This window comes from Mustela nigripes, chromosome 5 (genome assembly GCF_022355385.1).
Source record: "Mustela nigripes isolate SB6536 chromosome 5, MUSNIG.SB6536, whole genome shotgun sequence".
Lineage (NCBI taxonomy): Eukaryota > Metazoa > Chordata > Mammalia > Carnivora > Mustelidae > Mustela > Mustela nigripes.
The window spans coordinates 78454363-78471272 of NC_081561.1; the positions used below are offsets into that span (position 1 = coordinate 78454363).

General features: G+C 35.3%; 1 protein-coding gene across 1 annotated transcript in view; it reads left to right on the forward strand.

Annotated features, from left to right (window-relative positions):
* The window catches only part of LAMA2 (laminin subunit alpha 2), a 638355-nt gene that overhangs the window by 131750 nt on the left and 489695 nt on the right, over positions 1 to 16910 (forward strand). Inside the window, exon 2 of the mRNA XM_059400698.1 lies at positions 12870 to 13040. Coding sequence (XP_059256681.1) covers positions 12870 to 13040 — 171 coding nt within the window. The remainder of the gene's footprint in view (positions 1 to 12869; positions 13041 to 16910) is intronic.

The window sequence follows — 16910 nt, forward strand, 5'->3', positions numbered from 1 at the left end:
TTTGCATTTCCTTTTTTTGCCTTTTTGCTTCTCATTTTGAGTTTGCAGGCAGACCTGCCAAAGAGACATCTAGTTTATAGGTTTGGTTTTGTAAGCCAGGCAGAGGAGAGCAGATACTGAACATATGTTCCGCTGATATTGATGAAGTGAGGTTGGAAGAAGTTGGAAGCAGTCTATTTCTCCCCAACTGCCACCCCCTCAAGGAATATTTTGGGTATCCTTATGGTAGAACATTCTAAATAAGTATCCTAGCTATAATAATTATTTTTCATTATAGGATTTTGAAAACCTTTAGGATGAGTCAGGATTGTTCTACAAGTAGAACACTAAAAAACAAAACAAAGTAGTTTGTAGATTCTAATTTTACATGGATAGTGGATAAGACTTCCATGCAAAGTGAAAGGACTAGAAATTTTATGATCAGAGCAGTCCACTGGATACTCAATAAGGATGGAAACAGGAGTACAGGAACCTGTATTTTGGGGACATGAATTAAAAATGAGATAAAGAATCTTTTCAATCTAGCCTGAGAATGATGGTTTGCTAAATGTGATTTTGTTGTTGTTGTTGTTCTGTATTTTAAGAAGTCTTTATTGATCAGAAGTAGTGTGCTCAATTTTCATTTACCAGGAATCGGATAGGTAGAGTTGGTTTTGAAAAAAACTATTTGGAGGAGTTTGAAGAAGTTTGGGTACAAATGCCTTACCATTGTCATGGAGACACATTGTTATGCCCCTTCCTGGTGTATCTGTTAGTGTTCTTACCAGAGATCTGGGTTACCATGGCAGTTATTATCTTGTGTATGCACAAGCTTTAGGTTATGACAAATTAATGATATGATCCTATTTTTATAAGATAAATGATACCCTTATGAGGAATTTAATAAAATCTTACAGTGCTTGTCAGGGCCAAGTTCATAATGGCCCTCATAGTCCTTAGTCTAGTAAGAATATTTGCTACATAGAGTGATATTGTTACTCTACAAGCAAAACAGGCTTAAGAGCCATTGGAGTACATATGGTTACATTTGGTTTATTTTATTTCCAATGATAATGAAAATACTTACATTTTCATTTTAATCTCTCTAGACAGAAGGGTGTACATAATTTAAAAAATTCATTCCACATAGGATCATGTACTCTTTTCTTATTTAAAAAGAAGAAAAGAGACCAAACCAACTCAGAAGTCTCCAAAAATATTCTTTTATTTTGGAAGCTGGAAAGGGCAGAACTAAGCAACAGTACAAGACAAATTTGAAAGGCCTATAAATGTGAGTCTGGACTAGAATACATGCTCTCCTTGTTTCTTCTTTTCTTTTTTTTTCTCCCCCCACCCCACCGCCCCAACCATTGGTTTTACCTTTTTTTTTTTTTTTTTCCAGCTTACAAACATTGTTGTGTCTGGATGGCTATTAGTTCAAATTGGACTGATTTTCTAGTTCTCTAAAACTCTTCATCTGCATCACATATCAAGAGCATTGAGTTACTTCCTGCAGTGCACAGCTGGAAATCATTCTCTTAGGCAACATTTTGTTTTATCCCATTTTTGTTTTATACCAGTGTGTTCCCACACACCCACATAGCTCAGAATTTCAACAGACAAGTATCTCCTTTTCTTCCTTGATGCCTCTTAGAACATTTTAAATTGGCAGGTTCTCTTTTGTCTTTCAAATACTGAACCACTTGCAAACAGCTCTGTTTGCTTGCATGAATATTTTTAACAAAGCTCTACAGACCTGAAAGACTTAAATGGAAAGTTAGAGACATTCAGTTTCCTCTTACTCTTCGAGAGGTGATAGGGGCTTGGCATGAACAAGCAGGAGAAATACAATGTACCAAGATTAAGATGATTAAAAGGGGAAGAAGAGAGAGACACGTACGTAATGGATTGTTGTAAACAATATGTGATGATTTTTTAAAGTTATTAAGAAATTGACTATATTATATTAAAGAGAAGTCATTGACTGGATGACTTTCCCATACCAAATTTCTACGTACCACCTGTTATTAATTATGTTGGTGAGGGTCTTTGCAAACTTAACTATAGATGTTAACAAGAGGCATGATTTGAGAAATTAAAATACATATATTATGAATGCCAAAATATAAACATATATATTAATATCTCTGAGTAGTAATAACAAACTGTAATATGCAAGGCTCAGACAATGAAGGCAACTACTGCACAATATTCATTTCGTTTAATATTTAGGCTGATGAAAAAATATAATTTAGAAATTATTTTTGCCAGACTGTATTAGAAAGATTTCCTTTAAAAACATGAGTTAGGTTATCATCATTTTAAAGTGATGGTTTACCAAACTTTACACAGTTCAAGGTAATCAAAAAGGAGCACACAAAGAAGAAAAAACAAACAAGAAAAACCTTCCATTGTGAAGCAGAATTTTTAAAGTGATCACTTCACATTATGATCATTGTATAAGCATTGGGTCTTTGTGTAAATAATTGTGATGGCTGTCACTACTATTGTTCCTTCACATTTTGTCCTAAAGATGTTTAAGTGAAGCGACTGCCTATGTATCTATTTAGTTAGTTATGATAAAATTACCCTCTTGATCTTTGTATATGTGCACACTTGCGTGTGTCTGTGTATGTGTGTATTTATGTGCATTTGTGGGTGTAGGAGAATGTATAAACATAATGTAGGGCCTTTGTATCCATGTGGCTTCTTGACCAGAAGCAGCAGAAATCTCCAACACTGTTTTACTTAGGCTCAAATGTATTTATCACATAACTTGCAGAATTGTTGGAATGTTCTCAACACAAGGCTTGAGAGATGGTGTTTATCAAGGCCATTTCTAGGTTTCACTGCCTAAATGATCTAGTCAGGGTCTTCTTACAGACATTGCCCTTAACGCCTTCCTTCTCTGCCACCACTGATACTTTTATCTCGGTCACTATTATCTTATTTTTCTTATTCCCCAACCCTGTTCTTCAAGGGCTCGATATGTAAAGCCCCAGGCTGAAGCCCTGTGCACGTGCCTCCAGCACATGCCCCAGCTGCTAAAGGAAGGGAAAAAGAAAGATCTTCTCTACTTCCACTTCCTTATCAGGATACCTTATCTGCATACCCTCTGTACTAAATACAGTGGCAGTTACCTAGGAATGGAAATAGAAGCTGGATTTGGTCAGGCAAGCAATGATAGATACTCAGTATTTTCCAATCACTTGGGTTCTTTGCATTATTTCACTGAGCTAGAGTGCCAAAACAGAGTCTTTACATTTCTACCAAATCAAGGAGCTGATCAATTTAATGGCTTTGGTTTGCGAGATTTCTTTCTAGAAAGATTACACATATCTGTATCTGTTTCTTTTTATTCTATAAATTTGGATTTGAGTGTTGTTACAGTCCAGTGTTCTCTCTACACTCAATGATGTTATAGAGTAGAAATCCATTTTGTAAAGGATATTAAAATTTCAATATGATGAGTGTTGTAATAAAATAGCAACTAAGTACTGTGTAGACACCAAGAAGGAAGCTAATTCTTTGTGGCAAAGTCAGGAAACACGTCCACAGAGCAGGGATATTTGAGCTGGGTCATGAAAGATGAGTGGGTAGCCCTTGTACAGAAAAAGATATTGTAGAAGGGGCGAGATAATGGATGACATCATGCATGGCAAAGAATTTTCAAAGCACCTGATATAGTTGTAAACAGTAAAGTGTCACTACACTTGACATGTACAAATAAGTTTAGAGAGGTAGGTTAGGGGCTGACTATAAATGTCTGGAGGACTAAGGAGTGGCTCCTCTACTCTAGGCAACACAGAGGTCTTGAAAAAAAAAAGTGATGTGATCAGACTTAATTTTTAGAAAGATAATTTTCATGACACCATGGAAGATAAACAGAAGTGGAGTTATACAGAAAGACTAGTTACTGGGCCACTACTGTATAGAGTAAGATTGGATAGGCAATCCTTATATAAAAGTATAGACAGATGAGGAGAGAGAATGTTAAACTGGAGACAAAAAAAAAAAAAAGTAAAAAATAAATTGGAAGCAGAAATCTTAGCATGGGGAGAAGTAAGACATCTTTGTTCTCAAAGTACCCTTTAACATTTTCTGGTTTCTGTGAAATAACATTAAAGCTGGCTTATGTTCACCTTTTGAGTAAGAATGCCAGAAAACTGGGGGATAAAGATAACTGAATCAGTTAGTAATATTTTCATGGTTGGGCTTCATGGAGTCAGCCAGTAATAGAGATGAGCATGTGGAATGGGTGGATGATTTGAATTGTTTTTTTTAAGATTTTATTTATTAATTTGATAGCAAGCGAGAGAGGGAACACAAGCAAGGGGAGTGTGAGAGGGAGAAGCAGGCTTCCTGCTGAGCAGGGAGCCCAATGTGGTTCTCAATCCCAGGACCCTGGGATAGTAACCTGAGCCAAAGGCAGATGCTTAATGGCTGAGTCAACAAGGCGCTCCTGAAATTCTTTTTTTTTTTTTTTAAGATTTTATTCATTTATTCATTTTTTTGACAGAGGGAGGACTAGAGCACAGCAGGGGGAGTGGCAGGCAGAGGAAGAGACAGAAGCAGGTTTTCTGCTGAGCGGGGATGTGGGACTTGATCCCAGCATCCTTGGGATCATGACCTGAACCAAAGACAGACACTTAACTGACTGAGCCACCCAGGCACCCCGATTTGAACTTTATATAAAAAAAGAAGATACAACTGACTAGAGGAACTGATTCATAAGTAGCAGTTAGAAGCCAGGAAGATGATACTTTTCCTCTTCCAGTGGTTCTTGGGATCCACCAGGGAGAGCTACAAGGTGTCACTGTCAGAGGAAATCAAGGCTTCAATTACAATAAGAAGGCTGAAGAAGTGTTTTCTTAAAACAGAGAAATTTGGGAATAAGTGTCAGGATTTACAAAACCAAGATGGAAGTTGGTCTGTAAGGATACATATGGACGGGAAAAGGACAACTGGATAGCACCAGACTGAGGAATGGTGTAGGAGGTGGAAGGAATTTTCCTTTAGAGCAGGGAGGGGAGTGAGGCCAGTGGGTTTCATTAATTTCAATTCATTTGGAATTACAGTAACTGGGTCTGAAAATTAGCAGTGACATTTAGATTCTGGGAATTATTTTCTTCATTCATAAGATTAAATTCTTATGAGGCTTCTTTGAACTGAATTCTTTTTGCTACCAGATAACAGCCTTCCAGCTCGTCACTAGAGAAATGTCACCGACAGCCACAGAAACCAGTCTGAACCATGCCACACAGCAGATCGCTTACTAGCATGTTGAAGGCATTCCTCTCCAGCTCACTTGTAGTTCTTCAAAAGACAACATTATGTATTAAATATGATTCAAAGTCAAAGTTCTTCATTTTTATGAACTAAAAGCTGGAAGGATTGGAAATCTGTACAAGGAAAACAGTCACCTGCTGACTGCTGGCCTGCTGGGGTCTTGGAGAGGCTTTCAGCTGTTTGGCTGATACTATGCTTTGCTCTTGCTTGTTTCCACTGATTCTGACAGGGATTGAAAAGATAGCTTTCCTCTGTGGTATCCAGAAAACATTGCCACATTTGATTTAAGAGATGTCAATTTAAAATGTTATTGTTACTGGTATTGACAATTTATAAAAGACAAAAGATTATATAAATCATATATATACATATGTACATCTACATATATGTGTATATGTATAGACAGTTCTATATAGATATTTACATATACACATATATAGGCACATGTAATACTTCTATAGATTCTTTGCCAAATTTTATTGAAATTTCCTCATATACAGAGAAGTTGAAAGAATCATATAGTAAACAGTCATATACTCAGCATCTAAGATTCTAAAATTAGTATCTCACTGTATTTGCTTTATTATACATCTATCCATCTGTACATAACTGTCCGTCTTATATTTTGATTCCTTGCAAACGTCGTGCCTCAAGTCTTCATCATGAATATCATTAACTAGAATTCAGTATTGGTTTACTTTATTTTTTAAGCTAAAACTTAAACAGTGAAATGAATAAGTCCTTGCTGGGTGTTGCATGCACTGATTGAGAATAACCTTCAATAAGCTTTAACAGATGTGCACACTTGTATAATATATTACCATCACCCCAGAAATGGTCTTAATGCCTCTTTCCATCAGTCACTACCCCTCAAAATCAACCAGGTTTCTCTATTTTATTTTCCCATTAGATTAGATTTATCTGTTCCAAAAAGTCAAATAAATGAATAATAGAATATGTACTCTTTTTTGGTAAAGCTTCTTTTGTTTGGCATAATGCTTTTGAGAGTCATGGTGTTGTTTTATGTATCAGTAATTTGCGCTACTTTAATGCTGAATAGTAGTCCCATTTTGTGAATAAACCACAGATTTTGTATCAGTTCTCCCATTGATAAAAACCTGAGCTGTTTCCAGACTTGGTTATTATAATAAGAACTTCCATGAACATTTTGCATATGTCTTTTTCATGGACATGTACTGTTATTTCTAAGTGTGGAATGTGGGGTCAAGAGATAGGTCTTGGTTTAAATTTATTAAAAAAACAAAAACAAAAACAAAAAATTTTTCTTTTCTAATGTAGTACTAATTTACACTCCCAATAGCAATGAAGTGGTGTTCCATTTGCTCCACAAACTTTCAAACCTTCGAAGTTGTCAGTCTTTTTAATAATCTGCCACTTACTGTGAAACATAAGAACCTTGGAAATATATAGGTCTACTTACCATGATCTCTCCATCCATCATAACTTTATCAGTTATAACGTTCATAACTTTCATCAGTTATAACTTTTATAACTTTCATATGGTTTATCATCATAACTTTCATCAGTATTACATTAACATACATTGTAATGTAACCCTCACTGCCCCCTTCAATATTATAATTTTTTCTTTAAACATTAAAATGTACTTAAAGACTTAGGAAAAAAGTCACTTTATATTCAAGTTTGTTTACACTATTTTTTCTCTCATCTCCCATTTACTATTAATCTCATGCTATAATTTTTTTTTTAATATTCTAGATACTACATTTTTCAGTTCTGGAAAAAAAATATATATATATTGGTTTCTATTCCTCCACTGGGATTTCCTATTTGTCTTTTGATTATAACTTTGTGTGCCTTTGATCATAGGTTTAAAGGAGCTTAAAAATATTTTTATGCTAACTCCAACATTGGGTTGATATCAGTGTTGGTCTTTATTGATTGCTTTTCTTTAAATATGGGTAGTATTTTATTGTTTCTTTTTATGTATAATATTTTTTAAAAAATACTGTCTGGACATTTGTGAATGATACATTGTAAAAACTCAAAAGATTCTGTTATGTTTTTCTGAAGAATAGTCCTCCATTTTTTATTTTTGTGTTATATCAGTTAGCTAACTTGTGTGGATTCAAACATTAACCTGTAGTCTCCCCTGTGGAATGCAGCTAATGTAGATCTGTGTTTTGTACTTTTAGCCCAACTTGGAGTATAGGCTGAGCCAAATTCAGTTCTCGTATTAGTGAAGGATTTGGGAAGAGATTATATACATGTTTTTGGTTACTTTATATGGTTTTCTCTTTTCCAGCATTTTTTTCTCAGTTTATTGCAGCTATTGTTGTTCTTAGTTCTGTTCTCTGGTTTTTCAAGATTGTTTAGAAAAAGATAGATGAGAGGAACTGTGGAATTCTAGTTGAGTTTTCACCACTGTGCCTGGTGCAGTCTGAAACACATTCAATATCTTCCTTTTTCTAAGCATATGTATCCCTCCCACCTTACCTGTTTTGAGTGGTTCTCCATTGTTTTCAGGTATTTGGGGTTTTTAAAAAAATATATTTTCTTCAGAATTCATAGCTATAATCTGTGAAGGGTTGAGTTTTTATTGAATCTTCAGCAGGTTGTATTATAGATTGCAGCCCATTTTCATTATATGTTAAATCTATTAAGCTGTACCTATTTATTTGTGGGATTTTGAGGTTACAAATCAGCACAATTATGCATATGTGTATGAACACACCACAGTATTTAGACTAGCAAATATAGTATAAAAACATCCAAGTAAAAATTTGGTGAGTTTTCTGAATATTTGCCATATTTTAAAAATTTTCTATTCTTCACATGCTATGATTTAGCTTTTTCTAGATTATTTATTAAATGTCTACATTATATAACAGTATATTATTTTCTGTATAGTGATCATATTCTAATCTCTAATAAAATATATAATAATATTGGGAGAATAAATGTTACATTTTTTTCTTTTTTTTTTTCAAAGATTTGTTTATTTATTTGACAGAGAGACAATGAGAGAGGGAACACAAGTTGTGGGAGTGGGAGAGGGAGAAGCAGGCTTCCTGTTGAGCAGGAAGGCTGGTGCAGAGCTCCATCCCAGGACCAGGATCATGACCTGAGTTGAAGGCAGAGGCTTTATGACTGAGCCGCCCAGGTGCCCCTAAATGTTATTTGTTTTTGTTCAGACTTTTTTCGTTATGCCACAAATCCAACTAAATTTACTTAGTTTAGATACTATTCAGAAAGAAAATGTCAGTCATAATCGTATGGGTAATGATGACTGGCTTTTATGTCATTAACATTACATGACCTCAAATTGAATTAAGAGGCTCTAAGTCAATACTCTATAAATGTTCACTATCTATTTGTAGTTCATTTACACTCACAGTGTTTACATAATCTTAACCAAGCCACCCACATTGAATATAGCAATAAATATTGCTCTGCTGCTTTTGAAAGGGAATAAATAGGTACAGCTTAATAGATTTAACATATAATGAAAATGGGCTGCAATCTATAATACAACCTGCTGAAGATTCAATAAAAACTCAACTATTGACTGACTCTTCAAATTGGTTGTTAGCAACTAATTGGATACCTTCCCTGACCAATACAAATTACTGATTTTTTAAAAAAAATAAACAGCAATATAGCTGATAAAATTTCAAAAGGCAACTGTTCTTGGCCACAAAGCAGGACAATTAAATTGAAAAGCTTAATTTTCAGTACATGATCAATAAGTTTAACAAACAAGTCAATGGAAAGAACTGAAAGATAATAAATGTAAATTTTGTTAATATCTTTGTTTATGAGTAGAAAAGTCTATGAAGCAACAAAGGGGTGGCAACGGGGCAAGTTGTTTCTTCTATTAAATATGTAAGCTGATAAGCTGAGGGCCAGGTTTTGGCTCTTCTTCATGCCCTGAGAAGAATAAGTCTTCTATGTTAAAGGGCTGAGTTCAGATCTTAGTTATCAATCTTACTAATTCTTATTTTTGTGTAAATTGTTTATCTTCTCTGAACTGCAATTTCTTCATTTGTAAAATGAGACTGATAAGATCTACACAATGGGGTGACTGAGCAATTAAGTCCTATCACTTAATGAACATGAAATAGCTTGAATCGGTGTTACTTCTCTACCTGTGATTCTTTTATACCTATGTCATTTTGCTCACATTTTATTCAGTGTGGTAATTGGGATGTAATCCAATTCTATATTTTCAGACATCACAATCACAATATGCAGTAGAAAATTTTCATCTGCCATCTTTCCTTTCTGGTCCCCTCCCATGATTACTCAGAACCGAGAATGTGCAGGTCGAGCCAGCTCAAATCAGGCCCCACACAAGCTGCACCAAAGCAGGGCATGGGGAGTCTTACACATACCCGTGAAACAGAGAAACAGACTCAAGGTCAGGGTCAAAGATGGAATTAGGCAGAGTTGAAGAAGGAAGGAGACAAAGATCACAGAACAAAACTGACAGTGTCCTGGGGCATTAGAGTTGGATGGCCACTGCTTGAGATACCTTTTGTATAAATAAACTGGCTTTGGAGGACTTGAACTACCTAAACTTACTCTGCAGGCCAGCAAGACCAGAAGTTTTGACCTGAAAACAGGATGCCTGACATAAGTCTTCCTTCTATTTTTCAATTTTGTTCTACACTGTACACTAAAAGCCTGGAAAAAAAATCCCACTAAAACAAGTTACTAACAGTGACAAATAGGCAGTGGGTTGTTTTGATGTATATGTGAACCATTATATATACTCTGTGTAATCTATATGTGTCTAGATCTGCAGCCCTATCTGTATCTGTATATCTTTATACCTGAATCTGTATCTGTCTCTAAAAATCACCTAATCTAACTGGTTAAAACAACTATAGGGGCATAGTTGGCTCAGTGGGATAAACCTCTGCCTTTGGCTCAGGTCATGATCTCAGGGTCCTAGGATCGAGCCCCACAGTGGGCTCTCTGCTCAGCGGGAAGCCTGCTTCCCCACCCCCCTCCCCCACCTCTGCCTGCCTTTCTGCCTACTTGTGATCTCTGTCAAATAAATAAATAAAATCTTAAAAAAAAAAAACAACTATAAAGTCAATGACTCCATTAGTCACTCAAAATTCACATAAGTTTTCAGAAAGAAGTCCATACTCCTATGCTGTTCCCTCTGCCTGCTGTGTTCACTCTTCTCTTCTTCCTTTTCTCTACCAGATAAACTACTATTTCCCCTTTGAGATTCAGCTCAGATCTCTTCTCGCAATAAGCCTATCTTAATAGTGTTTTCATTCTCCAATCTTTTATGGTATCGAGTATACCATGCTCAGTGCATATTTGGTGAAATAATAATTGTACAGTTAAATGCAAAATGGTGATGAATGACAAGAGAAAGACAGACAAACTTTATTTAATTGTGTATCTCTTTCCAATCTAGAGAATAAAATAATGCTTTGGGAATGATCAAATTATTTTAAAATTTGTAATGTGGTGAACTTCACAAAATTTGAGGTAGTTTCCAATATGCCTCCTATATAAGTAAAACTAAAAAATAAATATAATAAATAACATTTGTATTTATAATACTTTACCATTTAGAAACCACTCTACATTTCCTCATGAAATATGTAACAGTATCTTTATGAATGGCTAATATTTTTCTGACCTGTGATCATCTGATCATATTAGCTGTATTCATGTCACATTGGTAGAATGTCTTATTGAGTGGGGTCAGAGCATACAGATGAGGAAAATGAGGGGGTTGGAGAAATAAACTTATCAGGAAGAATGAATATGATAGTGACTGCAGCTGAGTAAAAAGGTAAGTTCTGTCTCTAAAGTCAAGAGAAACAAAAGTAAAAATGAACTATTGCGACCTTAGCACAGCAAAGGAAACAGTCAAAAAACTGAAAAACGACTTACAGAATGGGGGAAGATATTTGCAAATGACATAAAGATAAAGGGTTAGTATCCAAGATCTGTAAAGACCTTCTCAAACTCACACCCAAAAGCAAATAATCCAGTCAAGAAATGGGCAGAAGACATGAATGGACACTTCTCCAAAAAAGACATATAAATGACGAAGAGACACATGAAAAAAATGCTCCACATCACTTGCCATTAGGGAAGTGCAAATCAAAACCACAATGAGATATTACCTTATACTAATTAGAATGGCCAACGCTAATAAGACAAGGAACAACAGATGTTGGCAAGGATGTGGAGAAAGGGGAACACTCTTACACTGTTGGTGGGAATGCAAGCTGGTACAACCACTTTGGAAAACAGTATGGAGGTTCCTCAAGACATTTATAATAGAGCTACCCTATGACCCAGCAATTTCACTACTGGTTACTTATCCCAAAGACACAAATGTAGTGAAAAGAAGGGGCACATGCACCCCAATGTTCATAGCAGCACTGTCCACAATAGTTAAACTGTGGAAGGAGCCAAAATGTCTTTCAACAGATGAATGGGGAAAGATGATGTGGTTCATAAATACAATGGAGTATTACTCAGCCAGCAGAAAGGATGAATGTCTACCATTTTCACTGACATGGATGGAACTGGAAGAGATTTGTAAAGTGAAATAAGTCAAGCAGAGAAAGACACTTATTATATGGTTTCACTAATATGTGAAATATAAGGAATAATGCAGAGAACCATAGGAGAAGGGAGGGAAAATTGAATGGGAAGAAATCACAGAGAGAGACAAACCATAAGAGACTCAAGTCAAATTATCTTTAATCTCAAATGTACTTTCTCCAAGACAAGTTTTTCAGTTAGAGAGGCTTCTGATAAATGTCTTTAATATATTGTTATTGAAAAGAGATCCATAAAATACAAATACTAGTCATGTATGAAGCAAAATTGACATTGAGTTGTAGAAAGTAAAGACCCAAGTTCACATGGAATGAAAAGACTTCTCAAGTCTACACCAAGTGGGTCTCTGTGAATTTATCTGAGCAGGCTTAAACTTCTATTGTATCTAAGAAACAAGTGGTAGTATGATCATAGACTACTATACTCATTGTTTCTGATAATATATTGCCATATAATATGGCCTTATAGCACAGAAGACAGTAAAGAATGGTTTTCCAAAATCCTTTCATCATTTGCTCTTTTCTCCAGTTTGGATATAAAGAAATTATAACAACCACTTAATGCTAAATAATAATTGGAGCATAAAAATGACTACAAAAACAAAAATGCAACTTGTACAAAATCTTTACATATGATTATAGTTTACTACTAGATATAAAATAGCTGAGATGGATGAAGGATCTTTTGCTGATAACATGAACAAGTTTTTTTCTTTGGGTTTTTCTTTAAATGTGTGTTAGAGATAGGACTTTCTTCCTAATTAAGTATTAGAGGTTAAAAATTAAGATAAGTTTAGATTTTATATTTAAGACCCAAAAAGAAATGTTCATTTGAGAACACATGCTATTTGTATAGAGTATTTAATTAAGTCAAATATTCAATTTTTGAATACTGATTATTTAATTTTTAATTAATGTTCTGAAAAATATTCTATCTTAGCTTCATCTTAAAATGCAGCAAAATCATAACCATGTTGTTTCTGGCCCACAAATCTTTCATTTGTCCTTCTTTTCCAGGTTTATTCCCTGCTGTCCTGAATCTTGCTTCTAATGCACTTATCACCACAAATGCAACATGTGGAGAAAAAGGACCTGAAATGTATTGCAAATTGGTAGAGCATGTCCCTGGGCAGCCCGTGAGGAACCCCCAGTGTCGAATCTGCAATCAAAACAGCAGCAATCCAAACCGTATGTATTTTAGTATGTATTTGCATGATACTGGCTAGGCTCTGTAATTGAGAGATTTTGAGTTGAAGTATCATTAAAGTCAAGGGTCTGTGGTCTCCCAAATTTCTAGAATTTTTCTTCCATTGGGAAATGCTTTATACTCCTTCTCTGACATTGTCAGAGTTCTTTATATGTACCATTGTCAGAGTTCTTTATATGTACCAGGTGCATTGCTTGAGGAAAGTTTTCTAGCTGAAGACCTGTGTCAGTCATTAAGTTTACTGCCTCCAGAATAGTATGTGGATGTGTTGTTAATCCAAGCTTTAGTCATTCATGGGTCACTTATGTGCTAGGTACTCCAGTGAAGATCCAGCAGGAATAAGGTGTGGTCCTTCCCTTCAGTTAATGAAGACATGGGCAAAAAGTGTAAAGTAAAGAATCAGTATAGGGGCCTGAAGGAGAGACAGAAGTGTCACAAATTCAGACCTGGTACAAATGAAAGCTAACTAAAAGAAGGGTTTTGTGCAGAGGTTGGAATCAGATTATGGAGGTTCTTAAACACCACAAGAGGAGTGTTTTAGGACAGGTGTCATACAAAGCCCTCTTGCTGGCTTCTGTGAACTACATGAATATCTCAGATTCATTTATGTATTTATTCAGCAAGCATTTGAACACCTGCTACTAGCAATGCATTGTATTGACGCATCATGGTAAATCATACATAGCCTTTGACTTAACAGACTTAGAGGGGAAATAGGAGAAGCAGAAAAGTAAAGTGAGTGTTAGGGGAACACGAGGGAGGTTATTTAACTATTCCTGGGAGAAAGTGACCCATGTACTAAAAAAATAAGAGTAAGATGAAAAGTATAACAGAAAAAGCATGTGCAAGTCTTGGAGGTATGGAAGAGCAGGATACATTCAGTTAATTACGAGTAATTTGATTTAACAGGTAAAGAACTTATATAGAGAAGGAAAGGATGGTGTGCAAGAATTCTAGAGATAGAGATTGATTTGGAGATACACATTGAGAAATTATCAAATATATATATTGGGAAGGTTAGTAATGTAAATACGTGATGTCAATGAGGTGAGTTATAATGGGGATAAAACTTCACAAGTATATTGTTTTAAAATTTGCTTAGTTTCCTTCTCTTTTTAAATTGCGAAACTTAATAAAATGAAGGAAGCTTTCTCTCACAATCTACATTTTTTAAATCTCAAAACAAAGTTGGAAGGTATTGTGCATTTTTTATCAGAACGGGTTAAAGGGAAGAATGCATAGTCACCTCTCTATTGTATAATTTAGAGATGCTGAAAATATTTTATTTGGAGAATTGGGGGCCTTTGTGATTTAAAGTTGGTGGTCCTGTGTATCAGAATATTAAAACAAAAAGGTTAAGAAAAAGATGGTGACCATCAGAAACCTTCTTGCCTTTTAACAGCTCTGGTTATTTCTATGATGTAGATTATTATGATATGGGCATAGGAGTGGGGAGCAATGGAACACATCTTACCTGTCTGCTTATTTCTGTATAGAACAATAAGGATAAAGGACCCAAGTCAAAGCCCTGTGGAAACATCAAAATCTAAGGGAGGCAGGTTAAGTGGAATTTAGAAAGTCAATAAAGAGAAACAGAATCCAAGGAAGGAAGTCAGAAGATTCAAGTACCATGCATGTGAGGAAGGAAAGAATTATCAGGAAGAATGAGTAAACCTCAATGTTAACTGCTTCCAAGAAATTGAGTAAGAAAAGTGCAATATAGATTTTCCTTGATTTTGACAATATGGGAACCTTGTTAAAGCAGTCAGTGGATTGATGGTGGCAAGTCACACCGCAGAGTTGATAAATGAGTGGTAAAGAGGAATGAAAGGATTATAGGAAGATTCCCTCAAATATCCTTGATGTGAAAGAGAATGGAGGACTTCGACAGAGGAAAATGTCGTATATTGAAGGTTTTCAGAGTCAGGAAGCATTTGAGCAAAGTTCAGTGCCAAAAGGAAAGGCCGGGAAAGTTGAGGATAAAGTTGAGGATAAAGGTGGGGGCGGTAGTTCTCTAGAGGTAAAAACAGATGAGTCACTAAACAGGTGGAAAGCCTTAAATTAGGAGACACATACCTTTTAACTGATCAAATCAGAAAGAGGGAGGATGAGTAGAAGAAAATGGAGGGAAGTATTTAGGAGGGAATTCTTACTTAATGCTCTTGATTTTCTGATTAAGATATGTGTCTGCGTCTTCTGTTAAAGAAAGAAGTAAAATTTTTTTAACTGCTTTCAGGGAATAGGAGAATTGCTGAGCCATGATGAGAATAACATAAGAATTCCATATGGGGTAAAATGGAGGAATCAAATATTTGTACTGAGCCTCATGGAGTCTTATATACGTAGTGGTTACATATTATAAGTGATGTAGGATTTCCGAGAAGGAAAATATTAATGGGAACTGAAGTATCAAGAGAAGTTTCCAAGAAGGTGGTGAGACTTAGTTGGGCATTAAAAAGACTAATTGCCTGAGATTAGAGGGAAAGGTATTCCAGGAAAGAAGAAAGACAAGAAACTATGTACAGTAACGAGACAGAATAGAAAGCAGATGCAGAGACTGGGGTGGAAAATAATTGAATGGAGACTCTTGGCTGGAAAAATGGATGAGATGCATTTGCGAAACTGAGTCCAAGAGCGACTCTGTCACTTCCCCCTTCAGTCTTGTGTCTCAGTTGGAAGACATCTGCATTTAGGCAAGCCCATCCCATAGCTTTATATTGAGACAAAGGTGAACAGAATATTTTAGTAACTAAGTAAGCTGTAAAGAGGGTAGTCTTTCTGTTTCCTCATTTTTATTTACCTAAAGTGTTCTTTAAACTTATAGTCTGGATTTACTTTGTGTGATTAATTTTAAGGTACCAACTTCAGTACATTTCAATTTCCTGTTTTGAAACTAGAAATTTAGAAAGAACAATACCCTGTAAGATTAAGCAACTAGCAATAAACTACATGAATATATTTTAGGAGAAGTTGGAGCAACAGATGATAAAGTTTTACAAATTCATTGAACAGCTAGAACAAATCTGTCAGGCCTGTACTCAATTGCCATAAAGAGAAAAGGAAACTTGAACTTCCTGTTAATAGATTGTGCTTCCCAATTAAAAACTAGCAGTTTGAAAGATTTACCTCATCAATGATTCCTTTGCCAATTTTCTGATGCAGTTAGCCCTTAGATTGACTTGTGTAGCTATCCCTGTTGAGGATGTTATAAGTTTCTATCTCATTCTAAATAAGGGAGGTATGCCAACAATTAATCAGTATTTGCAAATTAATTATGATTAAACTTTCATAATGGGGATTATAGTTAATTGTTGATTCATCTCCCAGTCTTCATTTTCGTGACTAATTCTCATTTCAATCTGACCTGAGGTGGCAGATATCAAAATTTCCAATTATATAGCTTCTCTCAGAATTACCTAAGAGCCACAAATTTGATTTGGAAATGTGGTTTTGTGTGTGTGTTTTTCGATCACATATTAAACCCACAGTCTATAAAGAAGATTCCTGAGGATGTTTGGGGAATGTTTGCTGTGATATTTATTTTTCTTCAGAAGCAATGTCAGAAATATTTCACTCGTGGTTCTGACTTCTAATGTGCCAATTTCAGCACCACTGATACCACAAGGGCATTTATCTGATATTTGGTTTTGCTTATGGTATTTGCTGTCGTTATGAAGACCTGATACCTTTCCTAGCTTCAACAGAACAAGTGCCAATTATTAAATACATTCAGCAGTTTTACTTTTCAATAATGAGATAGGATGCCCCATCTCAGTGGACTGTGAATATGAGAAGACTTGATACAAAACAAAATCCATCCAGTTGCTTAGCTGAACTAAATAAATTATCAA